Source organism: Molossus molossus, unplaced genomic scaffold, assembly GCF_014108415.1.
Source record: "Molossus molossus isolate mMolMol1 unplaced genomic scaffold, mMolMol1.p scaffold_m16_p_11, whole genome shotgun sequence".
NCBI lineage: Eukaryota > Metazoa > Chordata > Mammalia > Chiroptera > Molossidae > Molossus > Molossus molossus.
Window position 1 is genome coordinate 5,247,940 of NW_023425346.1, and position 15,073 is coordinate 5,263,012.

At 41.3% G+C, this 15,073-nt stretch overlaps 1 protein-coding gene across 2 annotated transcripts in view; it reads left to right on the forward strand.

The window, feature by feature from the left end:
* Nucleotides 1–15,073, forward strand: part of CNTNAP5 (contactin associated protein family member 5) — an 883,849-nt gene that overhangs the window by 752,038 nt on the left and 116,738 nt on the right. For both annotated transcript variants that reach the window (XM_036254192.1, XM_036254193.1), the window contains exon 19: nucleotides 1,378–1,599. In XM_036254192.1, the coding sequence (XP_036110085.1) occupies nucleotides 1,378–1,599 (222 nt within the window). The remainder of the gene's footprint in view (nucleotides 1–1,377; nucleotides 1,600–15,073) is intronic.

Genomic DNA, 15,073 nt, shown 5'->3' on the forward strand with positions numbered 1-15,073 from the left:
GAGGGGGGAGCAAAATTTGATAGGACATTCTAGTTAAAAATACTTTTCATTTTAATTTCCTATCTTAAGTGTAAAAAGAATATATAGTACAGGTCCATATTTAATAGGTTATATAACAGAATGCTTTGATTTATACTTACCCTTGAACACACACACGCACAAAGCAAATGTCAAATAGAAACCATGTTGCTGTGAACTCGGAGACAGTAGCTCAGGAGGCAGGCAAAAAGTTCCCAAGGAGGTGAGTTCACTGAGGAAAGTGCTCGAATCGAGCGGATCGCTGACCTGAGTCCTCAGCTGCGAATCTGTGGGCGTGTGGGCGATCAAGCGGATGGAAACTGCATGATGGACGTGAACTCCTCCTCCGAGCCTTTAGCAAAGTCAACTGCTGTTGCCAAGCTGCCAGCAATGCACGTGCACAGGACCTGCCTGCTCCTGTGCAGCACGCGTGCAGGCTGCCAGGGACCCTCCATGAAAGTAGGCGCTGGCAGTGAACTGGAGCAAAGGCCAGCTGGGGCTGTGTTCTCCGTGCCACCAGTTCAACCAGAGGTCCTGGGGAGCTGGGAACATCCCTAGTGCCGGCCAGAGAAAGGAAGTAATTATGCGAATAGGGGCTCATGTTTACTGGGCTATTTCAATGACAGAGGTTTGCCAGATCTGAGCTGGGTTGTTCCAAGAAGGACCCTTTGCTGTGCAGAGACAAAACTGAGAGGCAACTTCAGAGTAGCCTTGATTGAAAGAAGAGAATATCTCAGCATTTGGATAGATATGCCGTCAATAAACAGATTTTAAAAAAATGTTTGTTTTTTTTTCTTTTTTGATTTTAGAGTGAGACGAAGGGAGAGGGAGAGAGATAGAAACATCAATGAGAGAGAACATCAATGTGTCTCACATCGATGTTTCTCTCTTTCTCTTTCCCTCCCCGCTTCCTAGTCTACCTGAATATACATGGAAAAATATCCTCGGGTGAGGATTAAGGAAAAAAAAAAGGAAGATGGTCCCAGTGAAATTTCTCTATACTGTGTGGGGGCAGGGAAATTTTATCTTTGCTTCTTGAAAAATGAGCTTGACACATAGTAGTTATTTTGCAAATATATGTTAAACCGGACCTAAATTCCAAAGTGCCTACCTCAGCTCTCTCTGTTAGCAATGCAGTCTTGTTCAGGGTCTGTGACCTCTGTGAGCCTCCTGTTTCTCGTTTGTAACTGAGATTCATGACTTCTGCCACTTGGGAGTTACTGTGGAAAGCGTATCATGTAATTAATGCACAGACCCTCACACCATGCCTGATGCATAGGAACAATTAACGAGCGATTTTTATATCCTGAATAGTCAACTCGTATTTTAATGTGTGTTTTTCTGTGTTATATTTTGCAGAGGTTTCTGCTGTTTTTGAGGCTGACACTTCAGTTACTTACACGTTTCAAGAACCTTACCCGGTGACCAAGAATCTAAGTCAGTCATCCTCAGCAATTTATGCAGAGTCAGCTCCCTCCAAGGAACACATTGCACTTAGCTTTGTGGCAGCCCATGCACCCAGCCTCCTGCTCTACGTGAATTCCTCTCAGGACTTCCTGGCTGTCCTGCTCTGCAAGAACGGTGAGTACTGGAGGCATGGAGCCCGATGCAGGCTGAGCTGCAGGGAAGGCGTGTGCCCTCCAGAACGCTCCACAGTCTCAGCCTAAACCCGCTCTCACCCGAGCAGCTGATTTCCAGATCTCCCGGCAAACCCTTGTTTGAACTTGACCTTTATGAGTTTCCAAGGTATCCCAGACCAGGGTCAAGTCATCGCCGAGTCTCAAATGCATTGGCTTTAATTTGCCTCGACTGGGCGGCAGTAATTCTGTATTATTTATTCTGTGCTGGAATCCACTCAATGTAAAGGAGCAGATCATAAGCATGTCCGAATTTAAGAAGGACCCTGGTCACATAAACCCTGTGGCTTGGCTGCAGTCTCCTTCGCTGAGGGCTGGTGAGACAGCCAGCACAATGCAGGCTGCACTAAGAGGAGTCGATTGCTAGGTCTTGAAGGGAAGTTGTATATGTAACTCATGACCTTGTGGGATGTGGATTGAATTTGGATCATCTGATTTTGACAAGAATGTGAACACAATGGAATATGTGAAGATTAGAACCCACTGTATATGAGGAATGGTGAACAACACCAGTTTTTTTTTTTTTTTTAATAATATTTTATTTATTTATTTATTTTGTTACAGATATTTTACCTTTTTACCCCATTGGTACCCCCCACCCTAACCCCCCTCCACCCTGTCCCCGGCTTAGTTGTCCATGTCCATTGGTCATGCATACATGCATATAAGTTCTGTGGTTTATCTCTTCCCACCCCCCCACCCCCCATCCCCTCTTCTGAGGGATATCAGTCTGTGCCCTACTTCCATGTGTCTGGGTCTACTGTATTCCTCAGACTGTTATGTTCATTATATTCCGTATATAAGTGAGATCATGTGGTATTTGTCTTTTTCTGCTTGGCTTCTTTCACTTAGGATAATACTTTCCAGGTCCCTCCATGTCGTCTCAAAGGATAAGAGATCTTTCTTTCTTACCGCTGCATAGTACTCCATTGTGTATATGTACCACAGCTTTTTTATCCATTCGTCTACTGGTGGACACTTGGGCTGTTTCCAGATCTTAGCTATTGTAAATAGTGCTGCTATGAACATGGGGGTACATATATTCTTCCTGATTGGTGTTTCAGGCTTCTTAGGGTATATTCCCAGCAGTGGGATCACTGGGTCATATGGAAGTTCAATTTTTAATTTTTTGAGGTAGCACCATATTGTATTCCATAGCGGTTGCACCAGTCTGCATTCCCACCAACAGTGTATTAGAGTCCCCTTTTCTCCACACCCTCGCCAACACTTGTTGTTTGATGATTTGTTGATGGCGGCCATTCTGACAGGTGTGAGGTGATACCTCATTGTTGTTTTAATTTGCATCTCTCTGATGATTAGTGATGTTGAGCATTTCTTCATATGTCTCTTGGCCATTTGTATGTCCTGTTTGGAGAGGTGTCTATTCAGCTCCTCTGCCCATTTTTTAATTGGGTTCTTTGTCTTCCTTTTGTGGAGTTGTATGAGCACTCTATATATATTGGAAATTAACCCCTTATCTGAAACATCATTGGCAATGATGTTCTCCCATACAGTGGGTTCCCTTTCCATTTTGATGATTGTTTCCTTTGCTGTGCAGAAGCTTTTTAGTTTGATGTAGTCCCATGTGTTCATTTTCTCCTTTATTTCTGTTGCCTTAGGTGATGTATCAGTGAAAATTCTGCTCCGTATGATGTCCGAAATTTTGTTGCCTACATTTTCTTCTAGAATTTTTATGGATTCATGGGTCACATTTAAGTCTTTTATCCATTTTGAGTTTATTTTTGTGTATGGTGTAAGTTGATGGTCTAGTTTCACTTTTTTGCATGTAGCTGTCCAATTTTCCCAACACCATTTATTAAAGAGGCTGTCTTTACTCCACTGTATGCTCTTACCACCTTTGTCAAATATTAATTGAGCGTATTGCCTTGGGTCCATGTCTGGGTTTTCAGTTCTGTTCCACTGGTCTATATGCCTGTTCTTGTGCCAGTACCAGGCTGTTTTGGTTACAGTCGCTTTGTAGTATAATCTGATATCTGGTATTGTGATCCCACCTACTTTGTTCTTCTTTTTCAAGATTGCTGTGGCTATTCGGGGTCTTTTTTGGTTCCATATGAACTTTTGAAGTATTTGTTCTAGTTCTATGAAATATGTCGTTGGTATTTTGATGGGGATTGCATTGAATCTATAGATTGCTTTGGATAGTATGGCCATTTTAATTATGTTAATTCTTCCAATCCATGAACAGGGTATGTGCTTCCACTTTTTTATATCTTCCTCTATTTCTTTTTTCAATGACCTGTAGTTTTCTGCAAATAGGTCCTTTACTTCTTTGGTTAAGTTTATTCCTAGGTATCGTAATTTTTTTGGCGCAATGGTAAATGGGATTGTTTTTTCAGTTTCTCTTTCTGTGAGTTCATCATTGATGTACAAGAATGCCGTCGATTTCTTGACGTTAATTTTGTATCCTGTTACTTTGCCAAATTCATTTATTAAGTCTAATAGATTTTTGATGGAGTCTTTAGGGTTTTCTATGTACAATATCATGTCATCTGCAAATAATGATAGTTTCACTTCTTCCTTTCCAATTTGGATCCCTTTTATTTTTTCTTCCTGTCTGATTGCTGTGGCTAAGACTTCCAGTACAATGTTAAATAAGAGTGGCGAAAGTGGACATCCCTGTCTTGTTCCTGTTCTTAATGGAAATGTTTTTAGTTTCTGTACATTGAGTATGATGTTGGCTGTAGGTCTTTCATATATGGCCTTTATTATGTCGAGATATGATCCCTCTATTCCTACATTGCTGAGCGTTTTTATCAGAAATGGATGCTGGATTTTGTCGAATGCTTTTTCAGCATCTATTGATATGATCATGTGGTTTTTATTCTTCATTTTGTTGATGTGGTGTATCACGTTTATTGATTTGCGAATATTGTACCAGCCTTGCATCCCTGGAATGAATCCCACTTGGTCATGGTGAATACTTTTTTTGATGTACTTCTGGATCCGATTTGCTAGTATTTTGTTCAGGATTTTGGCGTCTATGTTCATCAGGGATATTGGCCTGTAGTTTTCTTTCTTCGTAGTGTCTTTTTCTGGTTTTGGAATTAGAATTATGCTGGCCTCATAGAACGTGTTTGGAAGTCTTCCTTCTTCTTGAATTTTTTGAAATAGTTTGAGGAGAATGGGTGTTAGTTCTTTTTTGAATGTTCGGTAAAACTCCCCTGTGAAACCATCCGGGCCTGGGCTTTTGTTTGCTGGGAGAGTCTTGATTACCTCTTCAATTTCCTTGGTTGTTATTGGTCTGTTCAAGTTTTCTATCTCTTCCGGGAATAGTTTTGGGAGACTGTGTGTTTCTAGAAATTTGTCCATTTCACTTAGATTGTCGAATTTGTTGCCATATAGTTGTTCATAGTAGTTGTTAATGATCTTTTGTATTTCCGTGGTGTTGGTTGTTACTTCTCCTCTTTCATTTCTGATTTTGTGTATTTGGGTTCTCTCTCTTTGTTTCTTGGTGAGTCTAGCTAAGGGTCCATCAATCTTGGTTATCTTTTCGAAAAACCAGCTCTTTGTTTCATTGATCCTTTGAATTGTTTTTTTGGTCTCTATGTCATTTATTTCTGCTCTGATCTTTACTATTTCCTTCCTTCTACTTGCTCTGGGGTTTTCTTTTTGTTTGCTTTCTAGTTCCTTAAGTTGTGAGGTTAGACAGTCAATTAGAAATTTTTCTTGTTTTTTGAGGTAGGCCTGTAGTGCTATGAACTTCCCTCTCAGAACTGCTTTCGCTGCATCCCATAGATTTTGTGTTGTTGTGTGTTCATTTTCATTGGTTTCCAGGAAGTTTTTAATTTCTTCCTTGATCTCGTCGGTGACCCAATCATTGTTTAATAACATGCTATTTAACCTCCATGTGTTGAAATGTCTTTGCATGTTCTTGTTGCAATTGATTTCTAGTTTCATGCCATTGTGATCTGAGAAGATGCTTGATATGATTTCAATATTCTTGAACTTGTAGAGATTTAGTTTGTGTCCTATCATGTGGTCTATCTTTGAGAATGTCCCATGTGCACTTGAGAAGAATGTGTATTCTGTAGTTTTGGGGTGTAATTCTCTGTAGATATCTATTAAATCCATTTGGTCTAGTGCTTCATTTAGAGTCTCTGTTTCCTTGCTAATTTTTTGCCTAGAGGATCTATCCAGTGCTGTCAACGGGGTGTTGAAGTCCCCGGCTATGATTGTATTGTTGTCGATTTCTCCTTGGAAGTCCTCCAGAAGATTTTTAATATATTTTGGTGCTCCTATATTGGGTGCATATATGTTTATCAAGGTTATATCTTCCTGTTGGATAGATCCTTTCAATATTATGTAGTGGCCGTCTTTGTCTCTAGTTATGGTCTTCATTTTGAAATCTATTTTATCAGATATGAGAATTGCTACCCCAGCTTTTTTTTGCTTTCCATTTGCTTGGAAAATTTTTTTCCATCCCTTCACTTTCAACCTATGTGAGTCTTTTGTTGAGAGGTGGGTCTCTTGTAGTCAACATATAGATGAGTCATTCTTTCTTATCCAATCAGCTACTCTGTGTCTCTTTATGGGAGCATTCAATCCATTAACGTTTAAGGTGATTATTGATATGTACTTATTTATTGCCATTTTTGTTTAGTGTGGTTCTATTTTTCTTCCCATTTCTACTGCTAATTACAGCAGTCCTTTTAACATTTCTTGCAGTGCTGGTTTGGTGCTAATGTATTCCCTTAGCCTTTTTTTGTCTGGGAAGCTCTTTATTTGATCTTCTATTTTGAATGATAGCCTTGCTGGGTAGAGTAGTCTTGGATTCAGATTCTTGTTTTTCATGACTTTGATTACTTCATGCCATTCTCTTCTGGCCTGTAGTGTTTCTTGTGAGAAGTCAGCGTAGAGCCTTATGGGGTTCCCTTTGTAGGGCACCTGTTGCTTATCTCTTGCTGCTTTTAGGATTCTCTCTTTGTCTTTAATTTGTGGCATTTTAATTACTATGTGTCTTGGTGTGGGCCTGTTTGGGTTCTTCTTACTTGGGACTCTCTGTGCTTCTTGAACTTGAATGCCTTCTTCCTTCACCAAATTAGGGAAGTTTTCTCTCACTATGTTTTTGAATATATTCTCTATCCCTTGCTCATTTTCTTCTTCTTCGGGGACTCCTATGATGCGAATATTATTACGTTTCCAGTTGTCCCATAGTTCTCTTAAGCTGTCTTCCTGTTTTTTAATAGTTTTTTCCTTTTGTTTTTCTGATTGGTTGATTTTTTCTACCCTGTCTTCTAATTCACTGATCCGGTCCTCAGCTTCCCCTACTCTGCTTTTTAAACCTTCCAATGTGTTCTTCATTTCTGATATGTTATTTTTTATCTCTTCTTGTTGGTTTTTAATTTCCAATTGGCTTATTTTCAGTGTCTCTATGTCCTTACTCATGCTGTTCAGCTTCCTCATGATCATGGCTCTGAATTCTAGCTCTGTTAACATGCCTAATTGCTCTGCATTGATCTCATCTTCGGTGTAGGTCTCTTGTTCTTTCATTTGGCTTCTGTTTCTGTGTTTCACCATTTTGGCTATCACTGCGGGCTTTGGAGCCTGTCAAGTTCTCCCTGTGGGTGTTGGTGTTCTGCTGTTTGTGGCTCCCACTCCTGTGTTTAGATGAGCGAGGGAGGACCCGCGTTGAACACCACTGTCAAGTCTTACTTTCCTGGTTAAAGTTGCCAGCCCAGGAAACGTACTGTTATCCTCTAGCTTTTTGCCTGGAGGCTAGCAGTCTAGGTTAATTGATGAGTTTTGGGTTGTCAGTTGATTGAAAAACTCCCTCTGGTGCCCAGCCAAGGGGCTTTCACGAGGGTGGGGCAGATGCTGGTTGTTAGTGAGCCTCAATTAGCACTTCAATGGCCCACAGGGTGGGGTTGGATCTCCGAGGGAGGGGCTGCTGCCTCTCCTCAGAGCCCTGGGAAGGAGCAACGTGGCCACCGTCCTGAGTGGCTGCCCTCAGCCAAAGCTCTGAGCGCCCTCCAAACCCCGAGTGTCCCGACACAGTTCCAGTCCAGTCCGCCCTCCCTCCGCCGGAGCCCAAGGTGAGTGGCTGTGGCTGTTTTAGCCTCTGTCCCGGCTGCGCTGTGGAGCCGCCTGGGAGTGTGACCCGAGGGCGCTGCTCCCAGCTGAGGCCGCTGCCGAGCTGCCGACCGTGGGCTCCCAGCCCTGTCTCGCGCCTTCGCAAGCCTACAGGGATCGAGTCGGTGTCCCTCGTTGTATGGTCCTCGCAAGCTGCTTTTCTGTTGGTTTTTCCCGTCGATTTGTCTGTGTTATAGTTGTAATTCCAGTTTGGTTCTGGGAGACGGTCTGTGTAGCTCCGTTCACTCCGCCGCCATTTTTCCAGTCACAACACCAGTTTTGAAAGTTGTTAGGAAAAGTCAGGTTTTCTTCCCTCATGACTTAATTCCACACTGCCTTAATGAGGACTGTGGAGACAGTCGTGGTCAAGGACATGAAAAGATCAAACAATTACTAGGATCACAAAGAGGGCAAGGATGTGGACATCCGGGTAGTCTGGCCTCAAAGAGCACTGCTGTGATCACGAACGTGTCTTTCCTCTCCCTGTATTTTGCTGATATGATGACATACATCTGGGTTTAAAACCATCCCACACGGGGGTGGGCTGTGGGGGGCTCTGCAGACCGGAGCCTGAGACAGGCAGCAGGCACTGCGCCCTCGTCAACCGCAGACAGAGGCTCTAGCTCTTCCTCTTGCTTTACTTCTTTTTTGTTTCATCTTGCGTTACCTATTTATAGCATTGAAATAAAGAAGGAGGTGCAGACCTAAAATAAGGCCTCTGGCTTGAATCAGACCTGAAATACAATAATAATAATAATAACAATGTCCAACTAGAAGTAACAGGATTTAGTCATTCAAGAACAACACAATGGAAGCAAAAAAGACAGAGATAGAATGATTACTGGTAATTCCAGTCCTAGGTGGTCTTGAAGAGCCTTCAAGAGAGAAGAGACAGTTTGGACGTTAGACCTCTTAATTATCAGCAGCCATTTGTATGATTAGAACTACTAGTTCCTTTTTTTAATCTTTATTGTTACAGATGTCTTCCCTTTTCCCCCATTGATCCCCTCCTGTCCTTTCCTGTTCCACCACTGCCCTCACCACACTAGTGTCTGTGTCCATTGGTTGTGCATCTCTGCCTCTAAGTTCTCTGATTTATCTCTTACTTCCCCCCTTACCTCTGAGGTTTGTCACTCTGTTCCCTGCTTCCATGTCTCTGGATCTATTTTGTTTATCAGTTTATTTTGTTCATTAGATTCCACGTATAAGTGAGATAATGGGATACTTAACATTCTCTGACTGGCTTATTAAACTTAGCATAATCATCTCCAGGTTCCTTCATGCGGTCTCAAAGGGTAATAATATATCATTCTTTTTTATAGCTGTATAGTATTCCATTGTGTAAATCTACCACACTTTTTGTCCACTTATCTAGTGATGGACACTTGGGCTATTTCCAGATCTTAGCTATTGTAAATCATGCTGCTCTGAACATAGGGGTGTATATATTCTTTCTGATTGGTGTCTTAGGATTCTTAGGATACATTCTTAGAAGTGGAATAACTGGGTCAAATGGCAGTTCCATTTTTAATTTTTTGAGGAAACACCATACTGTTTTCCATAGTGGCTGCACCAGTCTGCATTCCCACCAGCAGTGCACTAGAGTCCCCTTTTCTCCACACACTCGCCAACACTTGTTGTTTGATGATTTGTTGATGGCAGCCATTCTGACAGGTGTGAGGTGATACCTCATTGTTGTTTTAATTTGCATCTCTCTGATGATTAGTGATGATGAGCATTTCTTCATATGTTTCTTAGCCATTTGTATGTCCTGTTTGGAGAGGTGTCTATTTAGTTTCTCTGCCCATTTTTTATTTGGGTTCTTTGTCTTCCTTTTGTGGAGTTGTATGAGCACTCTATATGTATTGGAAAATAACCCCTTATCTGATATATCATTGGCAATTATGCTCTCCCATACAGTGGGTAGCCTTTTTGTTTTGATTATTGTATCTTTCGCTGTGCAGAAGCTTTTGAGTTTGATGTAGTCCCATGTGTTCATTTTCTCCTTTGTTTCTATTGCCTTAGGTGATGTGTCAGTGAAAATTCTGCTGTGTATGATGTCTGAAATCTTGTTGCCAACAGTTTCTTTGAGGATTTTTATGGATTCATGAGTCACATTTAAGTCTTTTATCCATTTTGAGTTTATTTTTGTGTAGGGTGTAAGTTGATGGTCTAGTTTCATTTTTCTGCAAGTAGCTGTCCAATTTTCCCAACACCATTTATTAAAGAGGCTGTCCTTACTCCACTGTATGCTCTTGCCACCTTTGTCAAATATTAATTGAGCATATTGCCTTGGGTCCAGTTCTGGGTTTTCTGTTCTGTTCCACTGGTCTATATGCCTGTTCTTGTGCCAGTACCAGGCTGTTTTGATTACAGTGGCTTTGTGGTATTACCTGAAATCTGGTAATGTGATCCCTCCAACTTTGTTCTTCCTTTTCAAGATTGTTGTGGCTATTCGAGGCCTATTTTGGTTCCATATGAACTTTTGAAATAATTGTTCTAATTCTGTGAAGTATGCGGTTGGTATTTTGATGGGGATTGTGTTGAATCTATAGATTGCTTTGGGTAATATGGACATTTTAATGATGTTAATTCTCCCAATCCATGAACAGTGTATGTGCTTCCACTTTTTTATATCTTGCTCTATTTCTTTTTTCAATGGCCTATAGTTTTCTATGAATAGGTCCTTTATTTCCTTGGTTAAGTTTATTCCTAGGTATCTTAATTTTTTTGCCGCAATGGTAAATGGGATTGTTTTCTTAGTTACTCTTTCTCTGAGTTCATCCTTGGTGTATAAGAATACTATCTATTTCTTGACGTTAATTTTGTATCCTGCTACATTGCCAAATACATTTATTAGGTCTAGTAAATTTTGATGGAGTCTTTGGGGTTTTCTATGTATAGTATCATGTCATCTGCAAATAATGACAATTTCACTTCCTCCTTTCCAATTTGGATCCCTTTTATTTTTTCTTCCTGTCTGATTGCTGTGGCTAAGACTTCCAGTACTATGTTAAATAAGAGTGGCAAAAGTGGGCATCCTTGCCTTGTTTCTGTTCTTAAGGGAAATGTTTTTAGTTTTTGCTAAACTAAATTGAGTACTATGGCATACTAATGGTATACTAACTCATTGAGTATGATGTTGGCTGTAGGTCTTTCATATATGGCCTTTATTATGTCTACATATGATCCCTCTATTCCCACACTCCTGAGCGTTTTTATCAGAAATGGCTGCTGGATTTTGTTGAAGGCTTTTTCAGCATCTATTGATATGATCATGTGGTTTTTACTCTTCATTTTATTTATGTGGTGTATCACGTTTATTGATTTGCGAATATTGTACCAGCCTTGCATCCCTAGTATGAATCCCACTTGGTCATGGTGGATAATTTTTTTGGTGTATTGCTGGATCCGATTTGCTAGTATTTTGTTCAGGATTTTGGCATCTATGTTCATCAGGGATATTGGCCTATAGTTTTCCTTCTTTGTTGTGTTTTTTTCTGGCATTGCAATTAGAATTATGCTGGCTTCATAAAACGAGTTTGGAAGTCGTCCTTCCCTTGAATTTTTTGAAATAGATTGAGGAGAATGGGTATTAGTTCTTCTTTGAATGTTCGTTATAACTCCCCCGTGAAGCCATCCGGGCCTGGGCTTTTGTTTGCTGGGAGAGTCTTGATTACATCTTCAGTTTCTTCTGTGTTATTGGTCTGTTCAAGTTTTCTATCTCTTCCTGATCCAGTTTTGGGAGACTATGTGTTTCTAGAAATTTGTCCATTTCAGTTAGATTGTCGGATTTGTTGCCATATAATTGTTCATAGTAGTTGTTGACGATCTTTTGTATTTCTGTGGTGTCAGTTGTTACCTCTTCTCTTTGATTTCTGATTTTGTGTATTTGGGTTCTCTCTGTTTTTTGGTGAGTCTAGCTAAGGGTCTATCACTCTTGTTTATCTTTTCGAAAAACCTACTCTTTGTTTCATTGATCCTTTGAATCGTTTTTTTGGTCTCTATGTCATTTATTTCTGATCTGATCTTTACTATTTCCTTCCTTCTACTTGCTCTGGTGTTTTCTTTTTGTTTGCTCTCTAGTTCTTTAAGTTGTGAGGTTAGATAGTCTATTAGAGATTTTTCTTGTTTTTTGAGGTAGGCCTGTAGTGCTATGAACTTCCTTCTCAGAACTGCTTTCGCTGCATCCCATAGATTTTGTGTTGTTGTGTCTTCATTTTCATTGGTTTATAGGAAGTTTTTGATTTCTTCCTTGATCTCCTCGGTGACCCATTCGTTGTTTAATAACATGCTATTTAGCTTCCATGTGTTCAAATGCCTTTGTATGTTCTTCTTGCAAGTGATTTCTGGTTTCATGCCATTGTGATCTGAGAAGATGCTTGATATGATTTCAGTCTTCTTGAACTTGTAGACACTTAGTTTGTGTCCTAACATGTGGTGTATCTTTGAGAATGTCCCATGTGCACTTGAGAAGAATGTCAATTCTGTAGTTTTGGGGTATAATTGTCTATAGATATCTATTAAATCTATTTGGTCTAGTGCTTCATTTAGAGTCTCTGTTTCCTTGCTAATTTTTTGTCTAGAAGATCTATCCAGTGATGTCAGAGGGGTGTTGAAATCCCCTGCTATGATTGTATTGCTATCGATTTCTCCTTTGAAGTCCTCCAGAAGATTTTTAATATATTTTGGTGCTCCCATATTGGGTGCATATATGTTTATCAAGGTTATATCTTCCTGTTGGATAGATGCTTTCAATATTATGTAGTGTCCTTCTTTGTCTCTAGTTATTGCCTTCATTTTGAAGTCTATTTTATCAGATATGAGTATTGCTACCCCAGCTTTTTTTTCCTTTCCGTTTGCTTGGAAGATTTTTTTTCCATTCCTTCACTTTCAATCTATGTGAGTCTTTTGTTGTGAGGTGGGTCTCTTTTCAACAACATATAGATGAGTCACGCTTTCTTATCGAATCAGCTACTCTGTTTCCTTTTATGGGAGCGTTCAATCCATTTACATTTAAGGTGATTATTGATATGTACTTATTTATTGCCATTTTTGTTTATTGCGGTTCTATTTTTCTTCCCATTTCTCCTGGTAATTACAGCAGTCCTTTTAACATTTCTTGCAGTGCTGGATTGGTGCTAATGTATTCCCTTCGCCTTTTTTGTCTGGGAAGCTCTTTATTTGACCTTCTATTTTGAATGATAGCCTTGCTGGGTAGAGTAGTCTTGGATTCAGATCCTTGTTTTTCATGACCTTGATTACTTCATGCCATTCCCTTCTGGCCTGTAGCGTTTCTTGTGGGAAGTCATCTGAGAGCCTTATGGGGTTTCCTTTGCAGGTAATCTGTTGCTTATCTCTTGCTGCTTTTAGGATTCTCTCTTTGTCTTTAGTTTTTGGCAGTTTGATTACTATGTGTCTTGGTGTGGGTCTCTTTGGGTTCTTCTTACTTGGGGCTCTCTGTGCTTCTTGAACTTGAATGGCTTCTTCCTTCAGCAAATTAGGGAACTTTTCTGTCACTATTTCTTTGAATATATTCTCTAACCCTTGCTCATTTTCTTCTTCTTCAGGGACTCCTATGATGCGGATATTATTCCATTTCCAGTTGTCCCACAGTTCTCTTAAGCTGTCTTCTTGTTTTTTAATCGTTTTTTCCTTTTGCTTTTCTGATTGGTTGATTTTTTCTACCCTGTCTTCTAATTCACTGATCCGGTCCTCAGCTTTCCCTACTCTGCTTTTTAGACCTTCCAATGTGCTTTTCATTTCTAATATGTCATTCTTCATTTCTTCTTGTTGGTTTTTTTAATTTCCAACTGGTTGATTTTCAAGATTTCTATGTCTTTACTCATGGGGCTCATGTCCTTACACATGCTGTTGAGCTTTCTCAACATCATGGCTCTAAATTCTAGTTCTGCTAACTTGCTTTACTGCACCTCATTTATCTCATCTTTGGTAGAGGTCTGTTGTTCTTTCATTTGGCTTTTGTTTCTGTTTTTTACCATTTTGGCTATCACAGTGGGCTTTGGAGTCTGCCTAATTTTCCCTGTGGGTGTTGATATTCTGCTGTTTGTGGCTCCCTCTCCTGGATTTGGATGAGCCAGGGAGGACCCACTTTAAACACCACTGTCAAGTCTTAGCTTTTCTGTTTAGTGTTGCTAGTCCAGGGAATGGTAGCTATCCTCTAGCTTTTTTTGCCTGGAGGCTATTAGAAGAGGTCAAGTTAAGAACCTTGGTGTCTGAGTTGCCTGAAAAACTCCCTCAGGTGCTCAGTGTAAGAGGATTTCCTTAGGGTGGGGCAGCTGCTGGTGTTAATGGGCCTCAATCAGCATTTCAATGGCCACCAGTTGGGGTTGAATCTCTGAGGGAGGGGCCTCCACCTCTCCCCAGGGCCCTGGGAAGGTGTAAGATGATCACAGTCCTGTGTGGCTGCACTCAGCAAAAGCTCTGAGTACCCTCCAAAACCCGAGTGTCCCCACACAGTTCCAGTCCAGTCTGCCTTCCCTCTGCCGGAGCCCAAGGTGAGTGGCTGCTGCCAATTTAGCCTCTGTTCAGATTCTGCGTCGTGGAGCCGCCTGGGACTTTTAGTCCGAGGGCACTGCTTCCAGGCAAGGGCTGCCACGGCTGTGCATCAGCGGAGGGCGTCCCACTCAGCAGAAGCCACAGGACTATACCGTGGTAGCAGGACACTGCTGAGGTAGCAGCAGCTTCCAGCAGAGTCCCCTGGTTTCAGCCGAGTCCATGCAGCACCAGCTGAGGGGTTACCATGCAGCAGAGTTCACAGGCCTCAGACGGGGTCACAGCCGAGATGGCAGCAGCTTCCCGCCGAGTCCCCTGGTCCCAGCTGAGTCCGCTGGTCCCATCCCAGGCCGCTGCGGATTGTGGGGTCCCTGCCCCCTCTCGCATCCTCGCAAGCCTACCAAAACTGAGTCAGTGTCCCTGGTTATGTGGTCCTCCAAGGTGTCTTTTGGTTGCCCCTTCCTGACGATTTGTCTTTATTTTCGTTGTAAATCCAGTTTGGTCCTGGGAGATGGTCTGTGTAGCTCCATTCACTCCGCCGCCATTGTTTTTTGTCTCCTCTCCCCATTTTTCATTGGATTGTCTTCCTTTCCTTTTGTTGAGTTGTATGATCCTTGTTTTAGGCCCATACACTATTTTTTATTTTTAATACTGTAAATAGGTAATGCAAGATGAGCCAAAGAAGGAAAAAACAAGAAGTAAAGCAAAAGAAATAACTAGAGCCTCTGTCTGAGGTCTAAAGAGGACACCGTGCCTGCTGCCTGTCTCAGGCTCCGGTTGCAGAGCCCCCACAGTCCACCCCCGTGTGGGGT